The 22,413-nt window shown below is 35.0% G+C and overlaps 1 protein-coding gene across 1 annotated transcript in view; it reads left to right on the plus strand.

The window, feature by feature from the left end:
- LOC306879420 (contactin-4-like) overlaps positions 1–22,413 on the plus strand; it is a 128,857-nt gene that overhangs the window by 20,624 nt on the left and 85,820 nt on the right. The window contains exons 3-4 of the mRNA XM_079432355.1: positions 8,272–8,447; positions 20,269–20,364. Of these exons, the coding sequence (XP_079288481.1) occupies positions 8,272–8,447; positions 20,269–20,364 (272 nt within the window). The remainder of the gene's footprint in view (positions 1–8,271; positions 8,448–20,268; positions 20,365–22,413) is intronic.

Here is a 22,413-nt window from a genome sequence, read left to right on the forward strand (position 1 = left end):
GCACTACACTACACTACAGGCACTTCACCATTGGACTACAGTTCCCATCATCCATTGCACTGACGACACACACAGCTGATTTCACTGATCACACAAATCACACACACTTTATAAGCCTTGGACTTCCTCTCTGTCATCGCCGAGTATTGTTTGCGTATATCCTAGCGATAGCTACTCTACGGAGCCCTCTCAGTGACTATAGCCTTGTCTTTCCCATGCCATACCTGTCTGCTGTTGTTTGACCCTGCCAGTGAATTGACCATGTTTATAAATAAAAGCTTGCACATAGATCCGCACACCTCACGTCTTGTTCGCCCCGTTACATATGTACTACCATTCACAAGTTTGTGGTGGACAAGATTTTAAAAGATGTCTTTTATGCTCATCAAGGCTACATTTTCTATTTGAATTAGTTTTCTTTGATGAATAGAAAGTTCAAAAGAACAGCACTTGTTTGAAATATTTAACATTACTAAATAAAAGTATGGTAACACTTTAGAATAGGAAACACTTATTCTCTATTAACTACGACTTTTCCCTCAATAAATTCCTGATTTTCTGCTTATTAATAGTTGTTAAGTTTAGGCATTGGGTAAGATTAGGGACGTAGAATAAGGTCATGTAGAATAAGGCATTAATATGTGCTTAATTACTACTAATAAATGGCTAATATTCTAGTAAATATGCATGCTAATAAGCAACTAGTTAAGAGACCCTAAAATAAAGTGTTACCAAAAGGATTAATTGAAAAAAAAAAAAAAACTGCTGATCCCAAAACTTTGAATGGTAGGGTATTTTTAAGCATTTTCAAGCAATACATAATTGAGATATATCTTCAAAAATATTGTCAAATGACTGAAAATACCTTAAAAAATATATATATATTTTTTTTTTATAAATATTTAGTTTTTAGTAATATATCGGCCTGGCCCTGTTTTTGGTCTCCTTCACATGCTGTGATTTCTCAATAGTTAAGTATATTTTTAAGTATGTTAATGGAGCTTCCGGTTCGATGGCTTCAAACGAACATGTTCCCCTGACACTGTTCAGATCTGCTGCAGAAAGACAGATATATGTGCTGTTCTGGAATTGATCAAGCTTAATGGAAAAGCTAATCAGTAGCTTCCTCTTTCCTGTCAGGAAGCTTGAATCATGGAGCCTTTTGATGAATGTCCTTCTCTCGACAGCTCTAGTGTCCATCACTTTCAAAGTGCATTAAGTTCAACCTCATGAACTCCCATCCCTCCCCCAATGCCTCCATGTCTTCCTAAACCTATATGACTTTCTTTATTCTGTGGAAATTAATAGATTTTTAAAAATGTACTCTCCATGCTTTTTCATTCAAATATAATGAATCTTCAAAATGAAGCTTCACAAAGTATGCAGAAGCACCATAACACTTTTGATTGTGGCAGTTCTCTAGTTAATTGCTCACAGGAGGGGAACATTTTCAGTGAATAATGACTTCCACTTATAGTTATTGTATTATATTATTGACTTTAAAGTGCACAAGTCAAACAGACCACTTTTATGATACTTTGTAGTATTTAGTGTCATTTTTGAAGATTGAAAGCTGTTGTAATCATATTAAATGCGAATGTTTGGTCAGTACATTCTTTCAAATTTATTTTTGGGTTCCACAAAGTCATATGCATTTGAAATGACATGAGGTTGATGGCAGAATGTTTATACTTTTAGTTGAACTACCCTTTAAGCTCATGCACAAGCCCAGAGGATAATCAAAGCTGCGATTGTAACTTTTGAGCTAAGGCATCTGGTGTGTGTCTACCTTCTTGGAAGAAGGTTTTAGTAAAGAATTTGTTAAGCAGAAAGACTTAAAGTGTGCAACAGATCCTCAAACCGCCTCCTGTGTCCTGAGCCAGATGGTGTTGTATAGTCTGCTACGTAATGTCTGTTTGAGCATGAGCACGTAAAGCATGTGCTCAGCAAATGGAGCGTCTGGTTATAGCTGTCACTGCCACGAGGAGTTTGATGTTGTGATCCTATGTAATCATACCTCAGTACTATTATTTTTATGTCAAACTACACTTTAAAGTTAAAAAAGTGCTTTTCTACTTGATCTAGCCCATAAAAAATACTTTTGTTTGTATAACCCAGTGTAGTCAGATTGATTCAGTCATAGAATAATAAACAGAAATAAAAATATAGAATAATATTTTTGCCTTAAATAAGTAAGGAAATGTGCTATCAGCTGGTCATTATTACAAAATAAACCCTGACAGGACAATCACTGTATATTATGGCTACTTATAAATTAATCAACATAAAATATTGATTTAATTTGCAAATACTGTGCTGTGTAACAAAGCATAGACAGTCTTAAATTAGATTTTATCACTGCCACGCAACCATTGGAATCATCTATTTTCCATTTTGTCATAATATGTACTGTTAGACAAATTTTAGGTTCTAGAAATTTATATTATATTAATGCTTGTTTAATTTTAGCAATTTTGTGTACATGTAGTGAGCTTGAATTATATAACACTACGAGTTAAACATTAAAAAAACTTAATTTTGTATTAGTTTTATTTTCCAAATTTTAATTTTAGAATATTAATAAAAGATTTAAAGTGTCATTTTGTAAATAAGTGAATAAAGTTCAAATGTTTTGGGTAATAAAGTATTAATTAATTTATTTATTTAGGTTAATATATATATATATATATTAATTCAGCAAGTTGCATTAAATTACATACATTTACAATGTTACAAAATATTTCTATTTAAAAAAAATGCTGTTCTTTTAGACTTTCTATTCATGCAACACATTTGTGGAACCATTTTAACATTGATAATAATAAGAAGAAATTTATCTTTATCACCAAATCATCATATTAGAATGATCATATAACATTAAAGACTGGAGTAATGTCTGCTACAAAAATAATCATAGTAATATTTAACAATAGTACTGTTACAATAGACAATAGACTGTAACATCTTCCAAAATAAATAAATAATGTACCAACCCCAACCTTTTGAATGGTAATGTAGTGTAAAATTCATATCAGACTAGAAAACTAATTTTAAGTATTTAAGCACAATATCAAAAGCTTTTTAGTTTGGAGTCAATTGTGTTTAAACGTTTAACTGGTATTATATGTTGTGTGAGACATCACATGTGATGCGTGGCAATGTGATTTTCCTTAAAATGTCAAAAATAAAACGCTAAAAGATCATGGTATATCATTGAACAGCCCTGTTAACCTTCCATGGTCTGATGCTTTGTAACACCTACTCCTTGTGGAGAAGGTTGGAGAGGCAGTATATTTGAAGTTTAACAACTTATTGTAAAATGACACTGCTTGGTTCTCTTGATCTGAGACGACAGCTGCTCTTCAGACTTCCCACCTTCTCTCTCTTAGCTTCTCATTCTAATTCACTTCTCCTCTTTACCTCACTTCAAGAACCTCAGCTTAAAACATGAAGGAGATTAGAGAACGCTATAGAGTATCCTTGCATCACCTCGTCGTGAAGTTGAGGGAGAATTGTCAATCAAAGGAGAGCCCGTAGCCATAGTTACAGCAGCAGATGGGAAGTGGCCGTTTTTTTAACGGTTACACAAAGTTTCTTGACATGCTGTCATATACCAGCATTCTCATTTGTATGCTGATAATTGATCTTTTGAAATGAAGTTGTTACATTTTCTGGGAGAACGCGGCAGTATTTCTGTCCCCCACGATGAAACAAGAACAAAGCATTGGCGTAGTGTGAAAATGCAAATGTCACAAAAACTTGGAGATAAAGAGAAAAAACACAGGCTGTCTGTGACACGAACTGGATGTTTTGTCACCCAAGATGGGAACTGTAGGTGGTGAAATCTCAATTTCTTCCAGGGACAGGGGGTTAGTAATAACTGATGGCATCCATTCGTACCCTTCTCTTGTTTCAATGCCATGCTATTTTATATAATTAGATGTCTTAGATGCGATATATCAACCAATGTTTCTTTTACAAGTTTGATCGCACTTGATGTGGTGTTGTCATTATTCCTAATTGCAAGTGTGCTTTTACACTTCACAAATGGCCAAATCAAGAATCTCAAAAAAACAAGAAACTCATTATACTGTCAGAAACGACTGCTCATCCCTTTTTCTTTTCATCAGCCTCTCTAAGATCAAACAGAGCTGAAAAGGGCACTTGGAAACTAACAGGAAGGGGAATTCATCTTATTATTGAGCCTGAGATTTGGAAACTCTCCACTCCTATCAATTATCGGCATCTCTGAAGACCGGGCAGTATCGTTCGCTGTGGGCTACAAATATGACATATTTATTGCGTTTTTGTCTTTTGAAAACACTCGGCGTGGGTACTAGATTAGAGGTACTAGATTCAAATTAGATGCGAGAGCAGAAGTCCTGAAAGAAGCGATGTAGGGCTACACCTATATTATTTCTGAGCTTTGCATAGAAACGCAGTCGCTTCCCGGTGTGAAGAGTCTTTGTGTGTGCAAATGATCCACCTCTCAGAGGGCATTAGGGAGAGTCTGTTTTTGCTTAGGAAAATAAGAAGCATCTGTATACAAATGTGAAACAGACAAAGAAAACAAGATGTCGAACTACAAACACCATTTAGAAAAGCATGTGTGAATGTATCAAGGGATTTAACATTAGATTTCTCGCTAGTTAAAGGGATAGTCCACTCAAAAATTCTGTCATAAAATATTATATACCCACCCCCGATTCAGATAATCTGAATAATGTTAACTAAACAGTTTTGGTTCCCATTGATTTCCATTGTATTTTTATTTTTTTTTTGTCCATGGAAATCAATGGGAACCGAATCTGTTTTGTTGCCAACCTTTTTTTGTGTTCCACTGAGGAAAGAAAGTTATAGGTTTGGAATGACAAGCATTTTTGGGTGGACTATCCCTTTAAAAAGGCACACATCTATCATGTGGGCCACTTTTTGACATCATCTCAATAAACCATTAATTCAAAACTGAAGTTTTGTGGCTTTTAGTTAGCTTTGAAATGAGTGTACTTCTAAATTGTGACAGGAAATAATGTTATACCAATTATGTGATACTTTTCTTGGAAAAAAATAGTTAATTATGTTGTGCCAGGGATGTACAGTTCATTATACCACTTTTAGTATAGTAAAATGCCGTCTACTGCAACATCTGCAGCTGAGATTGGTGGAAGGTGTCCTGCTTTGTTCCTGACAGGCGGTTGAGGACGTAACCCTAACCATATTGAGCCTGTAAGGCTAATCAGCCTGTCAGACACAAAGCAGGGGCACCTTGCGTATTTCGCAGACTAGCAAAGCAAAAATGGTTTATCATGTGTCTTGAACGAAAGGTTGTTGGCTATATAAAGTCAACATGAAATCCAAATTGACCTATGTTCTAATTTGGTTCCTGATGATTCGGCTGTGCGTGTTATTCCAAAGGTAAAATAGTAGTTAGTTTTCAAAATTGCTGTTTAAAATAGTTTTGAGCTGCCATCACCAACCCCTCTCCACCAAGTGTCATTTAGAGATCACTTTTCATGATCTACAGTGCCTATAGAAAGTCTTCATACCCCTTAATTTTTTCACATTTTGTTATGCGCTCTAACGTTAAACTGCTTTAAATTACTTTTTTCCCCACATATATATACACTCACCATAATGACAAAGCAAAAACCGGATTTATCATAACTTTGCAAATTTATTAAAAAGGAAATACTGAAAAAATGACATTGCACAAGTCTTCATACCCTTTGCTTTGACACTTTGAATTTAGATCAGGAGTATTCCAGCTTCACTGGATCCTCTTTGAGCCGTTTCTATACTCCGACTAGAGTTAACCTGTGGCAAATTCAGTTGATTGGACATGATTTGGAAAGGCACACACTCCTGACTATATAAAGTTTAACAGCTGAAATGGATGTCAGAGCAAAAACTAAGCCCTGAGGTCAAAGGAATGGCCTGCAGAGCTGAGAGACAGGATAGTGTTGAGACAGATCTGGGGAAGACTACAAAACTGTTTTTACATATTTTATGGGTTATTAAAAATTGGGGGGAAGTAAAGATGCTGCAATGGGAGATTGTAAGAGAAGTTATAAAAATATTGTTTATTGAACCATGCAGGGACATCAGTGAAATCGTCCTGTTTGTGAAATGGTTCAGATTCTTAGAGTGAACTATTTCTAATCAATGGTTATTAATAACTTAAGCTGTTAGTTAGGATTCTCCTATAGAACATAGATCTTGGGCTGCATGATTTTGGGTGAAAATGTAATTGAAATTTGAAATATTAAACATTTTCTTTGATAAATAAATATATTATATTGTTGTTATTATTAATTTTGTAATAATTCACTGTAAAATAAAGTATTTAAGGAAAAAAATTAAAATAATAATAATAACAACAACACACTGAAAAAACAACAAATGATGAGCTGCTCATGTGTAAAAAATAAAAAACAACAATAAATACTGTGCTGTGCTTCACTTAATTAAGTTGCAGCCTTTGCGTTTGGATAAGTCACAAACATACAGTATATCACGATTTCTGTTCAAGTCTCACACACATATAACCTCATGAACGAAGTGCGGTCATCATCCCATTACCACTGTTAATGATGAAAAGACAGCAATATTTCAAAGTCTGCTTTATATGTGAGTTTTTGTATTGATTTGGCAGCTTGTTTGTTTTAATAACCCTGTTTGAAGGGTAGGAGAATCCAATGATAATTTAAATGAATTATTTCCTTTGGTAATCTTAGTAAATTCCTGTAGTAATCACACTGCATGCTATAGAATATGGGGGTGCTCACTGCAAATATTAGTTTTGATTGGTGCTCTGCCATGATAAAGCTTACATTTGATGCTGTATGACTTTGTGTTGAACAAGATGGATGGTCACAAGCCATGCCATTCTGGGCATTAATCTTGGTATGGGGGGGCAGGCTTATAAATTTATCAGGACTACAGCTGGTTGCTTTTCATTTAGCAGACACTTTTTATGCAAAGCACTTTACAGTGCACTAATTGCAAGGACAGTCCCTTTGGAGTTAGTGTAGTGTACTAAGTGCTTTACTCGGGAGTCTAATAATTGTGGATCTTAGTAACTCAGCGCAGTTCACTGGTTCTCTTTATGTGGGATCACACTTGGAGGTTTTGTTTCAACAGCCCAGATTTGTACCCACTGGTCTGAAGACACTCGATAGTTGTGCAAAACAGTTGGTTACACCAATTCTACCCTGCTTCCAGCCATGTGTTTTCTTATTAAACTTTATTAGATGAGATTGACTGCAATGTTTGTAATCCTGAAGATTTTCTGTATTATTTTATAAACCAATTTCTTATTTTTGGTTTTACATTTTATTCTGTATTTTACAAAGTGTATAAATGAATTTGCTAATGAATACACATAACTACTCAGAAATACATTCAGTATGTTCATTCAATATCAGTTGTCCCAAAAACGTACGTATTTATTTTTTTGTAAATTATATTTTTTTGTAAAAAAAAAAAATGTTATGTCTTTAAAATAAATGACCCTTTTTAAGAGTGGCTTAAGTGTCCAAATAATTTTTATAGCCAATTTATATTTAAATTTACATTTACATTTAATCATTTAGCAGACACTTTTAGCCAAAGCGACTTACAAATGAGGACAATGGAAGCAATCAAAATCAACAAAAGAGCAATGATATGCAAGTGCTATGACAAATATCAGTTAGCCTAACGCAGTACACGTAGCAAGGTTTTTTTTTTTTTATTAAATAGTAAATAAAAAGAAAACAGACAGAATAGAAAAAGAATAGTGCAAGCTAGGTGTTAGAGGCCCTTTTTTTGCTTTTTGTTAATTGTATAATAAATAAAAAGAAAACTGAATTTGAATAGTTTAATGTTTTTATTTTTATTTACTGCCAAGTATTTTTGTTATTTATTCTACATTTTAAATTATATTTAGCTTTTATTTAATTTTATTTAATTTTTTATTTAATGTATATAATATATATATATAATAAGTATAATATATGTATAACTCAATATTTAAAGTGATTTTTATTGCTCAAATGTTTATTTTTCATACTTCAAGAGACTTTGGAATTGAGGAATATTTTAAGTATCAACTTTGTCTCAGATGTTTGTACTAAAATTAGAAGTTTTTTCATATATGCTCTTATGTTTGAGAATAAGCGAATACAGCTACAACATAAGCTTTGTTATGACATTTAGGTCATGGAAGGTAATGATGAGATATGTATGAGTTCGTATTGAAATCTCTGAACTGTGAACTCCTTTGTGTTGTAGGTGGAAGCTAAATGGCAGCCTGCTCAACCTTAAACCCGGCTCCCATCACAGCCTCTCAGGAGGCAACCTTCGCATCAACCATCTCAATAAAGACGAGGACGCTGGGACGTACCAGTGCCTTGCTTCCAACTCCTTCGGGACCATTGTCAGCAGGGAGGCCAGCCTAACATTTGCCTGTAAGTCACATTCTGATCTCTGATCAAACCACAGCAGCACACATCAGGCCCAAACAAACAGAACCTGCAGACCTGACGGCACACACTGGTACGCTGGCCCTTGTTCTCCTCGCTGATAACATGATCAAAATGGAAATGTTTTCCCTGAGGAGAGCCTGGTTGCTTTCTCAGTCTCTCTCGTTCTTGTTTCTCTCTCCCTCTGTCTGTGTCTCACATACGCACAGGTTGTTCAGGGGCCAGATTCAGTCATGCAGTCATCATTTATATGGGCTGATAATGAGATATCAAAAAATGAGATTCAGTGAAACACATTCAGGCCTTGCGCTCCTTGTTATGGCTGTTTTGAAAGCGACGACTGGCAGCTAATTGGTTTAAGCTCCATCCTTTCCACACACCACAAGAAAAGCTTTATCCAGCATATAAAATAATGAGACTGAGGCTATGGTCCAAATAGTGTACTACCATACTAATTGCATCATTTCTTCAGTGGGTATTGGACACACTATGTGAATTTTTTTATATAATTTATAATAGTAATAATATAATATAATATAATAATAATAATAATAATAATACATACTTTTTACAATTCGTTTTCTCGATTGGATTATACTGCCAAATGCTAAGCAATTTTCACTTTAACTTGGATTTTAAAAAATGCTTAAGAAAGATTTTTTTTCCAAGCCGGTAATTGAATTCCAGAGCATTTACATGCAACATAATAAGTGTAACATGTAACAGTAATGCAGCATATGACTATGCCTTACAATGGCAAAATGCAGGGAATAAAATTCAAATTGTATGGTTGAATTTGGATAGATTTTGTCAATTTTACACTCCTTTTTCTTTGAATTGGAATGGCACTGTTTGATATGTTTTTATAATGAATACTTTTCATATACTATGTAAAAAAAAAAAAAAAAAAATACAAATTTACACGGCAGTATACTGCACACTTACACTAGCATGCTATTTTAGAAAGAGGCTATTGCTAATGAATAGGAAATTATTTTCTTTTGTTAAATATGTCACATCTTTTATTATCAGTCAGTTTGGTTATGCATTGTTAATACACATAATTTTGACAATTTTCTACATTTAGAAATAGGACAGGCCCTAAAATATGATCATGATAAAATTTTACATATCCGTCATTGATTATTTGATATTTCAAATCTTTATTTCTTTTGCATTTAAAGCCACATTTTTGCTACTGAGTGAAAGCTGCAGAAACCAGATTTAATCTTTAGTTAATCTTTATTGCCAGAAAATGGGAAACACTTGCCAAACAGGTGAATAAAAATGTGATACAAGCTGTAATAAAAAAATAATTTTCATGACAGATTTTTTTTTTTTCAAATGTAAATTAAAAAATGAAGACAACAGGTTAAGTACAAATATAATGAATATGTAATATAGTGCATATAAATACGGAGCCCCTAAGAGCTCATGGTGGTGGAAAGATTTCGGGGTGGGTGAAAAAAATTTGGGGTGGGAGGAAAAAATATTTTAAATATTTTGCGTTCTCTCGCAAAACTTTGCGTTCTCTCGCAAAGATGTTTGCGTTCCCTCGCAAAACTTGAGAACGCAAGTTTTTTCTAGTTGACTGTCAGATCAATAGGCATTGAATGGCTTTTTTTTTTTTTTTTTTTTTTTTTGACGTCTTTCCGAGACGTCAAAATTTATATTTCAGTATATTTCAGTAAGTTATACTGTTTCAACAGACCTTCTGATGTTCATTCTTGTTTATTTTGTGCTACAGTTTAACTGGTAGTAAAGAGGAAGAAATGATCGGTTCACATGCCACTTGAACTGAGGCGCCTACATCGATCTGTCACCACATTAAATAGTGTTAAAACATTTATTGTTTTTATTTTGTGGTCAAAATAACAGAATTTGAAAGCTGGAATATTTTTATGCACAAGATGATAATTTCAATGATTTCAGCCCAACAAAACTATTCCTGCCAAATAATTGCTGCTTCGTACACAAATTTCTAGTTACCAAAATTTTGGTGCATCACATATTTGCATAGTGCAAAAACAATATATTAAACTTTATATATTATTAAATATATTAAACAGACCAATTTAGAAATGAAAAGTGTTTTGATAAAACTACAGAATTTCTCTTTAGCACGACTCTGATTGGCTGACCCGTTTTTTCATGCACAGATAGCAAATGATAAACAGACTTTTCCAAATGAATTCTGATTCACCACATTCCCAGCAAAACCACTGCCTGAAGACGATGGCACTATATGGCAGGAACAATCCAATTCTGTGGGGAGGAAGTCCGCTGTCATCGTAAGACGATTGGCTGGCAGATCCATCAATTGCTGGTCTCTGACCTTACTAGGCTTCAGTTGTTGTTGCGTGGTGGGGGCACGCGTCTCTGACTGCTCCACATCCATCTTCTTTATTACTCTCTCCATAGCTTAATTAACTCCGCCGCATGATGGAGTGGTGCAGGTTCAAGAGAATAATTTAAAGGGAAGCTGATGTTATTAGATGGGATATTTTCTAATTTGGTATCTAATGCGGGAGAATTTGTAGGCGACCATGTTGTGCATGAGAATGCATAAAGGTGAAGTCGAGAAGTCACATTTCCAACTTGAATTCATCAAATGTTTTAATGCAGTAAAGTAGATTAAGGAAGATGATGAAAATTGGAGGTTTGTGGCTGCTGGTTTATATGTATACGCTCTGAGGTCATTGTATACGCTCTGAGGTCATTTATGTGCGAGTATACGTATGCTTAAAAAAATTAACAAACATTTGAAATTTATGCTTTAAAAATGAATCACAAATATTATAGACTCCTCTTGGACTCACAATATCCAATTTTTTCTCTAAAAATGCTCCCTAAAAAAAAAGCTAAACATTGTACTTGACGTTTTTCATGGAAATATACTATCAATCTCATAAAGAGCTGTGATTTACGTAATTGAAATCAAAATAATATATAAATATGTATAATAAAACGATTGAATACTAGTTATGTATTTACATTTTGCTGCAAAATATTAAAATATAAAAAATATTACGTAGTTTAAATACAGTAAGTATAGATCATTCCTTAACCTGAAATTTAGACTTCTTATTGGTTCTTTTAATACATTGATGTTGTCATTAAACACATTTCTGTAAAACCAGACATTTTTTTTTTTTTAAATGGCTGGTTTTAATTCCTGTTTCAATAAAAAATGCATTAACACAGGAAAGAAAACAACATTAATGAAGCCATTTCATGGGATTGATTTGTCTTTTTATAATTTTATACAATTTGCACAAGTGTGGTTTTTATTTTATGCAGACGTTTAGCAGCCTTCTGTCAGGACTAGCTTTATAAGTAATAGGTGGCTCGTGAAGTAGTTTGCATCTCTTAGAATGTATTTGTCTCTAAACACCTCTGCCTTTTCTTTTCAAATAACTGACTGTTGAAAATCACTTAATGTGTGAAAATACATTTATGGTTACTTTGGTGTAAGCTTGGATGGTGCCTTTGTGTGCTTTCAAATTATCAAAAGTACAGGTTATAAAAGAGACTTTCATTGGATGTGATAAAAAAAAAAAATTTCATTCTCTCTGAATAGGACTGGATGAATTAGGCAGATATTGAAAGGGTTGTCAGTAGATGCATAGGAAATGAGAAAAATTGTCAGTGTCGATACACCAATCCCTAAAGCAGTAATTGCATTCTGGGAATTGCAGAATGTTTTTAATTAAAATGCCACTGATAGAGAAGGCTGTGTGCTGCGTCTAAATCGTATTTCACATATCTTCTCATTTTCATATTTGGGTCCTGAAAAAGACCTCGCTCTTAATGGGCAATAACAATTAAAGTTCTTTTTGACTTTGTAAGAAATTAAACTACGTATATCTGCAGAGTTAACAACATGTTGAACATTGTGGTGACAGGTTGAAAGAATATTTTGCAGTTCAGCTGATGTTATTTGATGGGTCAGTGAATACTGAAGAGATTTCTTACTATATATAGTCAAGATACCAGGTCTTTTTGTCATAAGGGCTCAGAATCTCAGTAATAGTGAGATTTGGAGTCTGATTGCACAAATGCTTGTTTTTTCTATAGCAGTAGTTTCGAACGTCTAGTTTTGACCAAAATTGACTTAATTGGGCTTGTTTTTGTGAATGCAAATGTTATTAATCATATTAGAAATCCAGTATCATTTTCTTTCGAAGAGAAAGGGAACTTCACTAAACCATAGCGTCCTACATTAAAGCAATGATGAACTACTGTATATAATGGAGTCTAAACTGTGTTTAATATATTTATATTGAGGCAAATTGATATTTAATTGGCTGAAACAGTGGTTTGATTTTTTTTTGTGTGCATTTTTGCTGTTTTTATTAATCGTTTTGCATTTCATATTTATTGTGAATTCATTAAATAGTCAATAATACATGGAATTTATTTATTTATTTTTATAATTCAGTGTTAATTGCTGTTTTTTTGTAAGATTGACTTTTTTTGCATTTCTGAGTGCAAATTGTTTCTACACCTTTGTACTTATATTTGATAACATTTGGTTCAGTTGAAGTGTAGATACTATAGTAAAACTGGAGTTTTCTCAAGAATAAACTGAATTGTGTCAACATGCCCCACTGCTGGTTTACACGTTAAATGAAACATTTATCTTTTTTCCTGTCCTAATGGTTCAATAGCTTGCAGCTCAGATTTCAAGGCATGTGTCTGTACAGAAATTGGCTTTCAAAATTAAACCTACCCTGAGAAATATTCACAGGAGTAAAACTGTGACAGCTAATAAAGAGGGAGAGAGGAAGAGCTGTTAATCAAGCATTTGAGGGATTTCTTTTTATTCTGTCCCAGTTGACAGTAAAAAAACAGCTGGAGTTCCTCTGCTAGTTTGATTTGAGTATTATATCAGCTTCCTGTGGAGGGAGGGTCACGTGTATCACCAGTCTTTATAAAGACACGACGGCTCACTAGGACTATGATAAGTTATGCTGGCATTTACAAATCACGCACGGTGGCAGCTCTTGATAGTCAAGTTCATTTAGATTACTGTACATCCCGTCAGATCGGTTTTGCTTAGCTGGAAGTTCTTCAGTGGTGTCGTTTTTCTTCATTTCGAACTGTTATGAATTGCAGAATTGTGAAGTGCTCATGGGACATTGCATCACGGCAGCATCAGGTCTTCGTTCTCAGTCCAAATGCATGCCTGTCATTCAGGTAAAAACACGTTGTTAGTGATTTGAGATGAAATAAATTCCCATTAAAGTTTTATGAATAAAACTGAGACATTCCCCATTGGAATATAGCAACAGTTTGACACTGTAACACCATGGCTGATCTGGGAATTGAATTGCTGCTAATTTGGGAAAAGAACTGTTTCTGGGGTTTATCAAGGACATTCTGAATTTGAATAGTTTAATGTATTTATTTTTATTTTTATTTACTGCCAAGTATTTTTGTTATTTATTCTACATTTTAAATTATATTTAGCTTTTATTTAATTTTCTAAGCTGTACTTTGAGCACAATTTATTTCTTGTTTATTATTTTTATATTTTAAATGATTTTGTTTTATTTTATTTTATTTTTTTATAAACTAACTATGCTTTGGGCACAGTTTGCTAAAAACAATTATCCCCAGAAGCTACAAATCTTAGAAAACCTTCTAATGACATCCTCTACAGGACTTATTTAAAAAAAAAAAAAAAAAAAATATATATATATATATATATATATATATATATATATATATATATATATATATATATTTTTTTTTTTTTTTTTTTTTTTTTTTTTTTATGAGATCATGAAAACAATTTACTTCTTATCTTTGTTATCATTTAGAGCAGTGCTTCTGAACTTGTTAGTTAAGGCAGGTCTGTACATTCTCCTATTATTTACATATCTGCTGCTGCTGCATATGGATTTACAAAATGATTCATTTGTCAAGTTTATCCTTTTGCATGTTATCACGGACTTTTAAATTAAATGTTCGCTCCTGGTGGAATGACCTGCCCAACTCAATCTGAGCAGCTGAGTCCTTAGCCATCTTCAAAAATCATCTAAAAACACATCTCTTCCATCTTTCTTTGACCCTCTAACTCTAGCACTCTCTATTCTAATTCTATTCTGTAAAAAACAAAACATGTCCCTTTTAGACTTGCACTCTATTCACTTGCACGCCTTGCTACGTGTACTGCGTTAAGCTAGCTGAGACTTGTTATAGCACTTGCATATCATTGCTCTTTTGCTGATTTTGATTGCTGGTAAATGACTAAATGTAAATGTATTAGTTAACTATAATATTCATAAAATGACTAAATGTAAATGTCCACATCTGATTTTAAGTACATGATCAGTTGTGTACTTCATATACATAGTCTTCAAGACGATTTGGGCGCTACTTGATGCTTGGTGTAAAATTTGTGTCCTGAAGCCAAACCAGTTGACAAGCACTGATTTAGAGTATCTGTATGTGTTAAATGCGTATTTACCACATTTTTATTTTATAACACTGCATTTCCTTAGCCTGAACTGTTTAAATGAATACCATCTGGATCCCCCCCCAGCCCCAACTGTTTATGGGGATGCGTGTGTGTGTATTCTTTTTAAAGTCGTCCCTTCATGTGAGCGGCTGGTGCGGGATGCTTTTATGCCACGTTTCTTCAGGGGGAATAAAAAAGTGAATGGTTTCAGCTGTGTATATTAAAAGAAGCATTTGTTTAAGTACTCCCCCCCCCCCCCCCCCCCCACTCTTCCTTTCTATCTATTTCACTTTCTTTTTGAAAAACCTCAGCTGTGTGCTATCCTGAAGGAAACAGCCCGCTGAGTACTTTAAACAACAATAGTCTCTTTGGTCTTTTCGGTGTGTGTTTATGAAGCGGGGAGCACCACTTGTAACCTTCCCCAAAAAAAAGGCAGACAAAAAAAACTATAGACATCAGGAGTGGGATTGTCAGTAGCCCGATAAAGGTAAACCGGCTGCGATCGAACCTGGTGCGCCCCACTCTCGCTGTGGACGACCATATGTCCCCTCTCCAAATCACTCAGGCTTTTATCTCTATCCAAAATATACCCAAAAAGACATGTTCTTTTTTTTTTCCTGCCTCAAATTAATTCAGTACCTTAGATGTTGAATGTGTTTGTCTACTTTGTTCTTGTAGGCTCTCAATTTTATGGCTTCTGTTAGTCTTTTATCTAACATCCTGTGTTTCATTGACATGAAAGTGGCAGTCCAGCCCTTTGTTGCCTTCCCATCATAGAATCCAATAGGGTTATAATCATGAGTGCTCAAGCGCTCGCTGTATGGTCACACTCCAGGTACTACTGCCAGGATTTTCCGTGAAGTTTGGGGAACTTACTGTAAATATTACTAAAGTTAAAAATATACATAAAAATATGAATAATCTTTCATTTTCAATTCTTTTTGGAATTCAAAATCATTATATTGGTATGCATATTCAGTAAAATTAATCTTATTCATTTAACATTCCTATTCAATAAGAATAATTCATTCTTTTATTAATTCATTTTATTTTATTTTAACTGTTTTTAAAGGTAGTAGCTTAAAGCTTTTTTTATCTCTTTTTTTCCTTTTGTCTGTCCATCTGCCAGTGTAGTAATGACTGAAGGACTCCATTTGATTGAATACACTGTAAATCCTGTTTTACACGAACAGATACTGAATCAGAATTTTTGTAATTTCCTTCCAAAACAAATACATTGTGTCACATTAATATGAACAAATGATGAATAATTTGCATGCCTCATTCCCAGCTATGCCCTGACATTCATACGGGTAATTAGCCTGCAAGTATTAACAGTCTGTCAATAAACTTCATACAATTCATGACACATCTGTGACTTCAATTCATTTCGGTGGCCTTTGGAAGCTGAGCATTTGGTGGGCTTTAGGGGAAAAGGCCCAGCTGTACTGATACAAATTTGTATGTATTTTTTATTTTTTTTTAATCACTTGTACTTTTTTCGCACAAAGATGCAATTTTAAAAACAATAAATTGGACCAGTTACTAAAATCTGTGTGAATTTCAACTTAATTTAGTGTCATTTCTTACCCATTTACCATCATCCGTTGAAAAATAAAACAACCAGCACTGATGCTGATTCTCAGTCCCAGCGAAAAAGCAATTGCATAAATGACTCCGTCATTAGAGACTGCTCATTGCAGAGGTGTATGAGCCTTTACCGCAAAGTCACATATTAATATGTGAAAAATGCACAGGAATTGCTTTCCCTAATAGAAGACCAGTATTTCAAATTGCCGCTGACTCCCAGGGTTAAAAAGAAATTTGTTTTAAGAAATAATTAGCCAAAGCCCCCTAATAGACTTGTCCTCTAGCCAACATGACACATTCTAGCTGACCTTTTAGTCATCTTCATAAACCATTGAGCGCCATAATTTCGCATTTAAATCTAGCCCCGAAGCAGAACCAATCACTGGTCTGTGTTTAGGGGGAAGTGAGGAAGATTTAGCATTGATTTAGCCTATAAAGAGCCACTTCATCTCTGCATCAGTGGTCCAGGTGACACCACAGAACCAGGATCATTGGAGATGAGGTTAATGTGGGTTAATTCTTCTGATTTGTGCAATGTGTGCCATTAAATGTCAGCGTTAGCATGTGGCGTGAGACTTAGTGCTGTTGAATGCAGCTTTGTTTAGAATAGCCGACCTATATAAGAGCTCATGGTAATGATTTTGTTAGATGAGGCCAGTTGTGAGGTGTTCTTCAACGTGAGTCACTCAAGTAAAGGGGTCTCTGAACTTTGATGTACTTTTCAGCTGAGCGACTGCAGAATCCCTTTGAGGAAGATGACAGCGGGGGCTCACAAAGCTGACTTCACGCTTTCCAATTCAAAGCGTGCTAGTCTCGCAGAAATGTTTTACATCAGCATCTATATTTTTGATCCTTGAAGTGCAACAGGGATGCCATTAAAAACTCTCTTCAATGATTTATCATCAAATAATTTCAAGATTATTCCAGTCATGTTGAGAGCGGAATTTAGTGGTGGGTTTTAGGTATGGGAATTAAGCAAATGAATTCATGAAGTCTCTCAATTTCCTCTTTTTTTCAGTGCTTATGTTTTCACACGTTTTAATCCAGTGAATATTTCACATGGTACTGTAGGTTTATTACTGAAAGCCAATTTTTGGATAGATGCATTCCTTAAAAAGATACAGTTCACCAAAGACAAGCTATTTTATTATTAGAATAATCGGGCATGTTGTAAGCTGTCATACTGAGAACCTGACACTGAATAAACTATTGTAGGCTTTTCAGCTCAAATTAAACAGTTAAATAATTATGAAGTAATACAAAGTATTAAAAAATATATAATTTTCACACATATGATGACCTGCCTAGATGTAAATGTGCCAACTTTTCTCATCCCAACAGCCTGCCTTCATTATTATTGTTGACTTTTGTTGTCTCAGTATTTCTGTGTGTTTTTGTTTGTATTTATTTATTTATTAATTTTGTAACTTTAATTTTGTTGGACAGAATTTATAAAATGGTTTGAAACCAACATTCAAAAGCAGTACTCAAGAAAACAAGCATTAACTTCCCTGTGTGACAGCTAGCCCCAGTGTCTAGCCTATTGTATAGGCTCATCATCTAATTGTTCATTTTTGTTTCTGAAAAACAATAAAGGATCCTTTAACGAAGCACATTTCAACAGTTCCCACCTGAGACTTTACAAGGCGCCCATCCATGCATTCGATCTGCCTGTGCGAATTACTTTTCCCAATGATTTTAAGCAACAATTGCGCAAGGGACAAGCAGGAAGCTATTGTGGCTTGTTATTGTTTTCTGTCAATTGTCAAATCTAAATTAGTTTCAAAGGAAAGGAAATTCAGTTTCTGATGCGTTTTTTGGAACGGCTTTGTAATGGTTGCCAGCACGATTTGTGATGAATACAACTCAGAGGGGGCCTGGAGCCATTAAAAGCACTCATGTGTGGCTCACGCTTAGCAAAACACCACCACAATTGGGCAAGAGCACTCTTCTGTTTGGAGGGACCCATTGATTTTGTCCTCATCTTTACTCCAAATCTGTTAAATGTTGTAAAATTGCATTGCTGGTGATTGTAGATTTGATGTTTTGCGATTAAGGTCTGTCAGTGAGCTTTTAAACACAATGCAATCTTTAGTAAGGAAATCCTAAAAAAAAAAAATTAAAATAAGCCTGATTGTTAAGCTTGGACCACACTGTTTGTGCTACAGACATTATTGATACATCAAATCATGTGACAACGCAAAAGATATTTTGCAGATCGTTTTTGTCCTTGGTCTGAAAATCTGTGGGGTCCAAAATATCTGTGGACCTATTAAATTTCATTTTATTGACAAACAGACACTGAAACACGCACACAAAAATTGTGTTCCACAAAAGAGAGAAAATCATACAGAATGACATGAATAAATGATTGCAGAATTGTAATTTTTGTGTGAACTATCCCTTTAAGAATAGCAGTCTGACTTAGGACCACTAAACAGTTTTTTAGGTTTTAAGAAATGTTCTTGCCAGCTTATTGCTTCTATTGAATAACCCAGGTTCAATAGGTTGGAAGGTTGGAATAATGTGTCTGTGGCAACATTTCTGCAAGGTAATATTATGTTGCGATATTCTTGATTCATGACGTGTCCAGTGAGTTTGCTAAAAGCAAATTCAAAACAAAGGAATGTAAATCTGCAATGTTTTATTACATTGGTTGTACAAATTGCAGCAGTTTGGAAATTAAATGTCCAGCAGTGGCAAAAACAATGTAATGCTCTTCTGTATATTTGAAAATAATGTACCATCTACACTAAACCAAACCCTAAACTTAATGCTTGTGTTAAAAAAAACAAACTTAGGATAAAAACACATTTGCTGAAATAACCATGCCATTTTACCTTGCTTCTACAAGTCTTCTCTGAGCTTTTTATTGTGACTGCATCACAAGTGAAATGGTTTACCAGGTGGGCTACCAAGCAAGTTTACTACATCAGAAAAGCCATACATTTGAAGCTGGTTATGTGATGCAAACTTGTATTAGATTATGATTCATTCACCATGGTACAAGTGTCTTGAGGAGATATAATGCTTGGAAATAAATCTTTATTAATTGATAATCTGCCGCTGTAATCATAATTTCAGAATTGTGAAAGAGAATAAAAGTTGCTGGTGTTTTACTGTCACTAGAGTTCCTTTCAGCTGGAAACTGCAGTGAATTGTGTGTGTAGGTACATTTTTTGAGTTGATATTGAAGTACCTGTCTGGGGGACGTTACCAAATGGCCACAGAGTGAAATGACTTGCTTTAAAGTGCCTTTGAAACCACCTAGATCACCCTAGCAACCGAATAGCAATGCACTAAAATCCATTTTCAACACCTTAGCTACACATAGCAAAGCATTGTGGTGGAGTATTGCATGAGAAAGAAAAATCCAGTTGCACTATAATATTCAAAACAGCAGGATGTCATGAATGTCAGTAAACTGTGCTAGACATTCTCCTTCTTTTTGAATTTAACTTTCATCCTCAAACTTTTTTCCCCATTTATTCTAGTCTGAGTCAGCAAGAGGCTCAAACTCTCTCGATAAACAGACGCAATGGGTGGTGATTTAGCCCCCAGTCCAGCTGAAGGCTATTTACCACGTCTGTATACACACTCCTCCAAGGCTTTAACTTTGTGTGGCTCGCTGATTGTGGCAAAATAGTTTTTTAGGAATAAAAATACAACCACGTTGAATGTGCTGCATATATTTCCATGAATCTACAGTCTATATTAGCATAAGTGTAATGTTTTCTCTCCTTTTTTCAGATTTGGAAAACTTCAAAACCCACAAGCGGAGTTCTGTGTCTGTCCGGGAAGGACAAGGAGTGGTGCTTCTCTGCGGGCCGCCCCCTCACTCCGGAGGTCAGTACTACTTCTAGCTCGTTCATTCGTTTCATTTGCAGCTCATTTTTCCAGAGGAGAGGTCTTCCAGCAGTCTCTCGGCACTCGGTTGTCCAATCTGTAGATCATATAATCCCATCAGCATCTCTCAATTCTCTGACAGCATGTGTAGGCAAGCCCAGTCGCCCTCCGGAGACGGAGCTGTTTGTGTGCAAACCCACTTCCACCCTCACCTGCCTCCCTGTAGCGTCGAGCAGCATCCTTCCCTATACTGAGCGAGGGATGCAGGTCAGAAAGCCATAAATCACGATCGCTCTCTTCCTGAGTTACACAAAGACCCTGAAGCATCGAGCATTTCATCCATGCTGGGCTGCTCTTCCCCTGTATTTCTTCCAGAGTTTCTCTGCCGAATCTCACGTCTCTACCTCCACCGTGAAATGTTCATTAACTCTGCCATCACTTTGATGGCCTCTATCAATTAATCCAGCTGCGTGTGATTTAACTGCTTATTAATGGTGCCAACAGTGTTGCTTGTTAGAATAAGTGCTTTGTTAGCGTTTATTGCACAATAGGTGCTTTTTCACATGGCCTTTTTGAAGTGCTGCATGGATCCAAAGCATTTGTACTTTTGTTATGTGAGCTAATTAACATTGTGAAGTGGGGGGGATTATATGTTTGTAAAGCCTGCATTGAGATGTTTTAGGATGAAATCAGTCAATAAAAAAATTTAAAAATCAATAAATCGAGTTATATCAGGTGACCAGAACTAACTGTTATAATCTGTGCTGAAATGTAGCAGATGAGTGGGCTGTGTCACATTCAACGTGGGCTGCTTTCTAAATTTGGCAGCTAAAGGAAATGGCAAAGCAACAAGGAAATCAGATTAGACAATGACTCTTCCAGCTAGTTACAAATGGTATAATTCATTATTTTTTTCTGACGAGCCATTTATTTAGATAATTATGTTTTGTGTTAATGGTGATGCTAGTTGGTCTTTTATTTGCAGATGTTGATCGTTTCTTTGTCTATAGAGTTAGAAGTACTGTATGTCATTAGGTCATTTGCTGGACAAATGTGTGGTTGTCTTGTTGAAGAAATGAAGAAATTGAATTGAGTCATTTTTAGCAGTTTTAAAGTGTTTCTTTGTAGTAAAATGGTTGAAGTACCCTATAGACATAACATTTACAGTATATTAAACATATTGTGTATTGTGTAAGCATACTATTAGTATTGCCCATTTACAGGCTGGTTAAAAAACAACAACAACATTATAATATGATATGGAACTCTTAACACACACAGAAAAATAGGGGTATCGTTTCTGTACCTAAAGGTGCATTTGCCCACGAATGTACCCAGTAACGTACAGAATATGGTCCTTAAGGTGACAACTGTGGACCTTTGTTTTAATTTAAAGGTACAAAATCAGCAAAAGGTACATAACTGTACTTTTAACAAGCTTGAGGTACAGGCAAATTATGCAGCAAATCACAGATCACAAAATCATAATTTAAATAGAGTGTGTGTTTATTGGTTAAAAAAGGCTACTGGTAAATTTCCATCTAATTCTTGGTCAGTATGACCTATAACAGTGGTCGGCAACAGGTGGCCCGCCAGCAATAATATCTGGCCTGTGCCCGTAGCCAGATTATTTTGATAGCGGCTGGTTCTGAAATATATCTGTCATGACAGCAACAGTTACTCACAATCAGAGTATGTGAGCAGAGCGTGAGTGGAGCGATGTGAATTTGAATGGAGCGAAGAGTGGATTTTTTTAAAAGTCGGAGTGTCTTGGTTTTCACTCGCTCCATCACCGCTCCTTCACGAGTAGCCTACAATTCATGCCAACGACCCGGAATATAACTGCATATTTAGTAAGAATTCACATGTTAAACATATTTAGCTAGCTAGATAGAAAAGGATCACTCAAATCAGAAAGAATGTGAAGGCTATGATGACTGCAGTGTGACATGAGAGGAAAGTTATATTTCTCAAGGAATTTATTTGTTCCTTCTGAATATTTTCAGCTGACAGCTGACTTTTTTTTCTCAGAATTGCGTGATATAAACT

This window comes from Barbus barbus, assembly GCF_936440315.1.
Source record: "Barbus barbus genome assembly, chromosome: 13".
In the NCBI taxonomy this organism is placed as follows: Eukaryota; Metazoa; Chordata; class Actinopteri; order Cypriniformes; family Cyprinidae; genus Barbus; species Barbus barbus.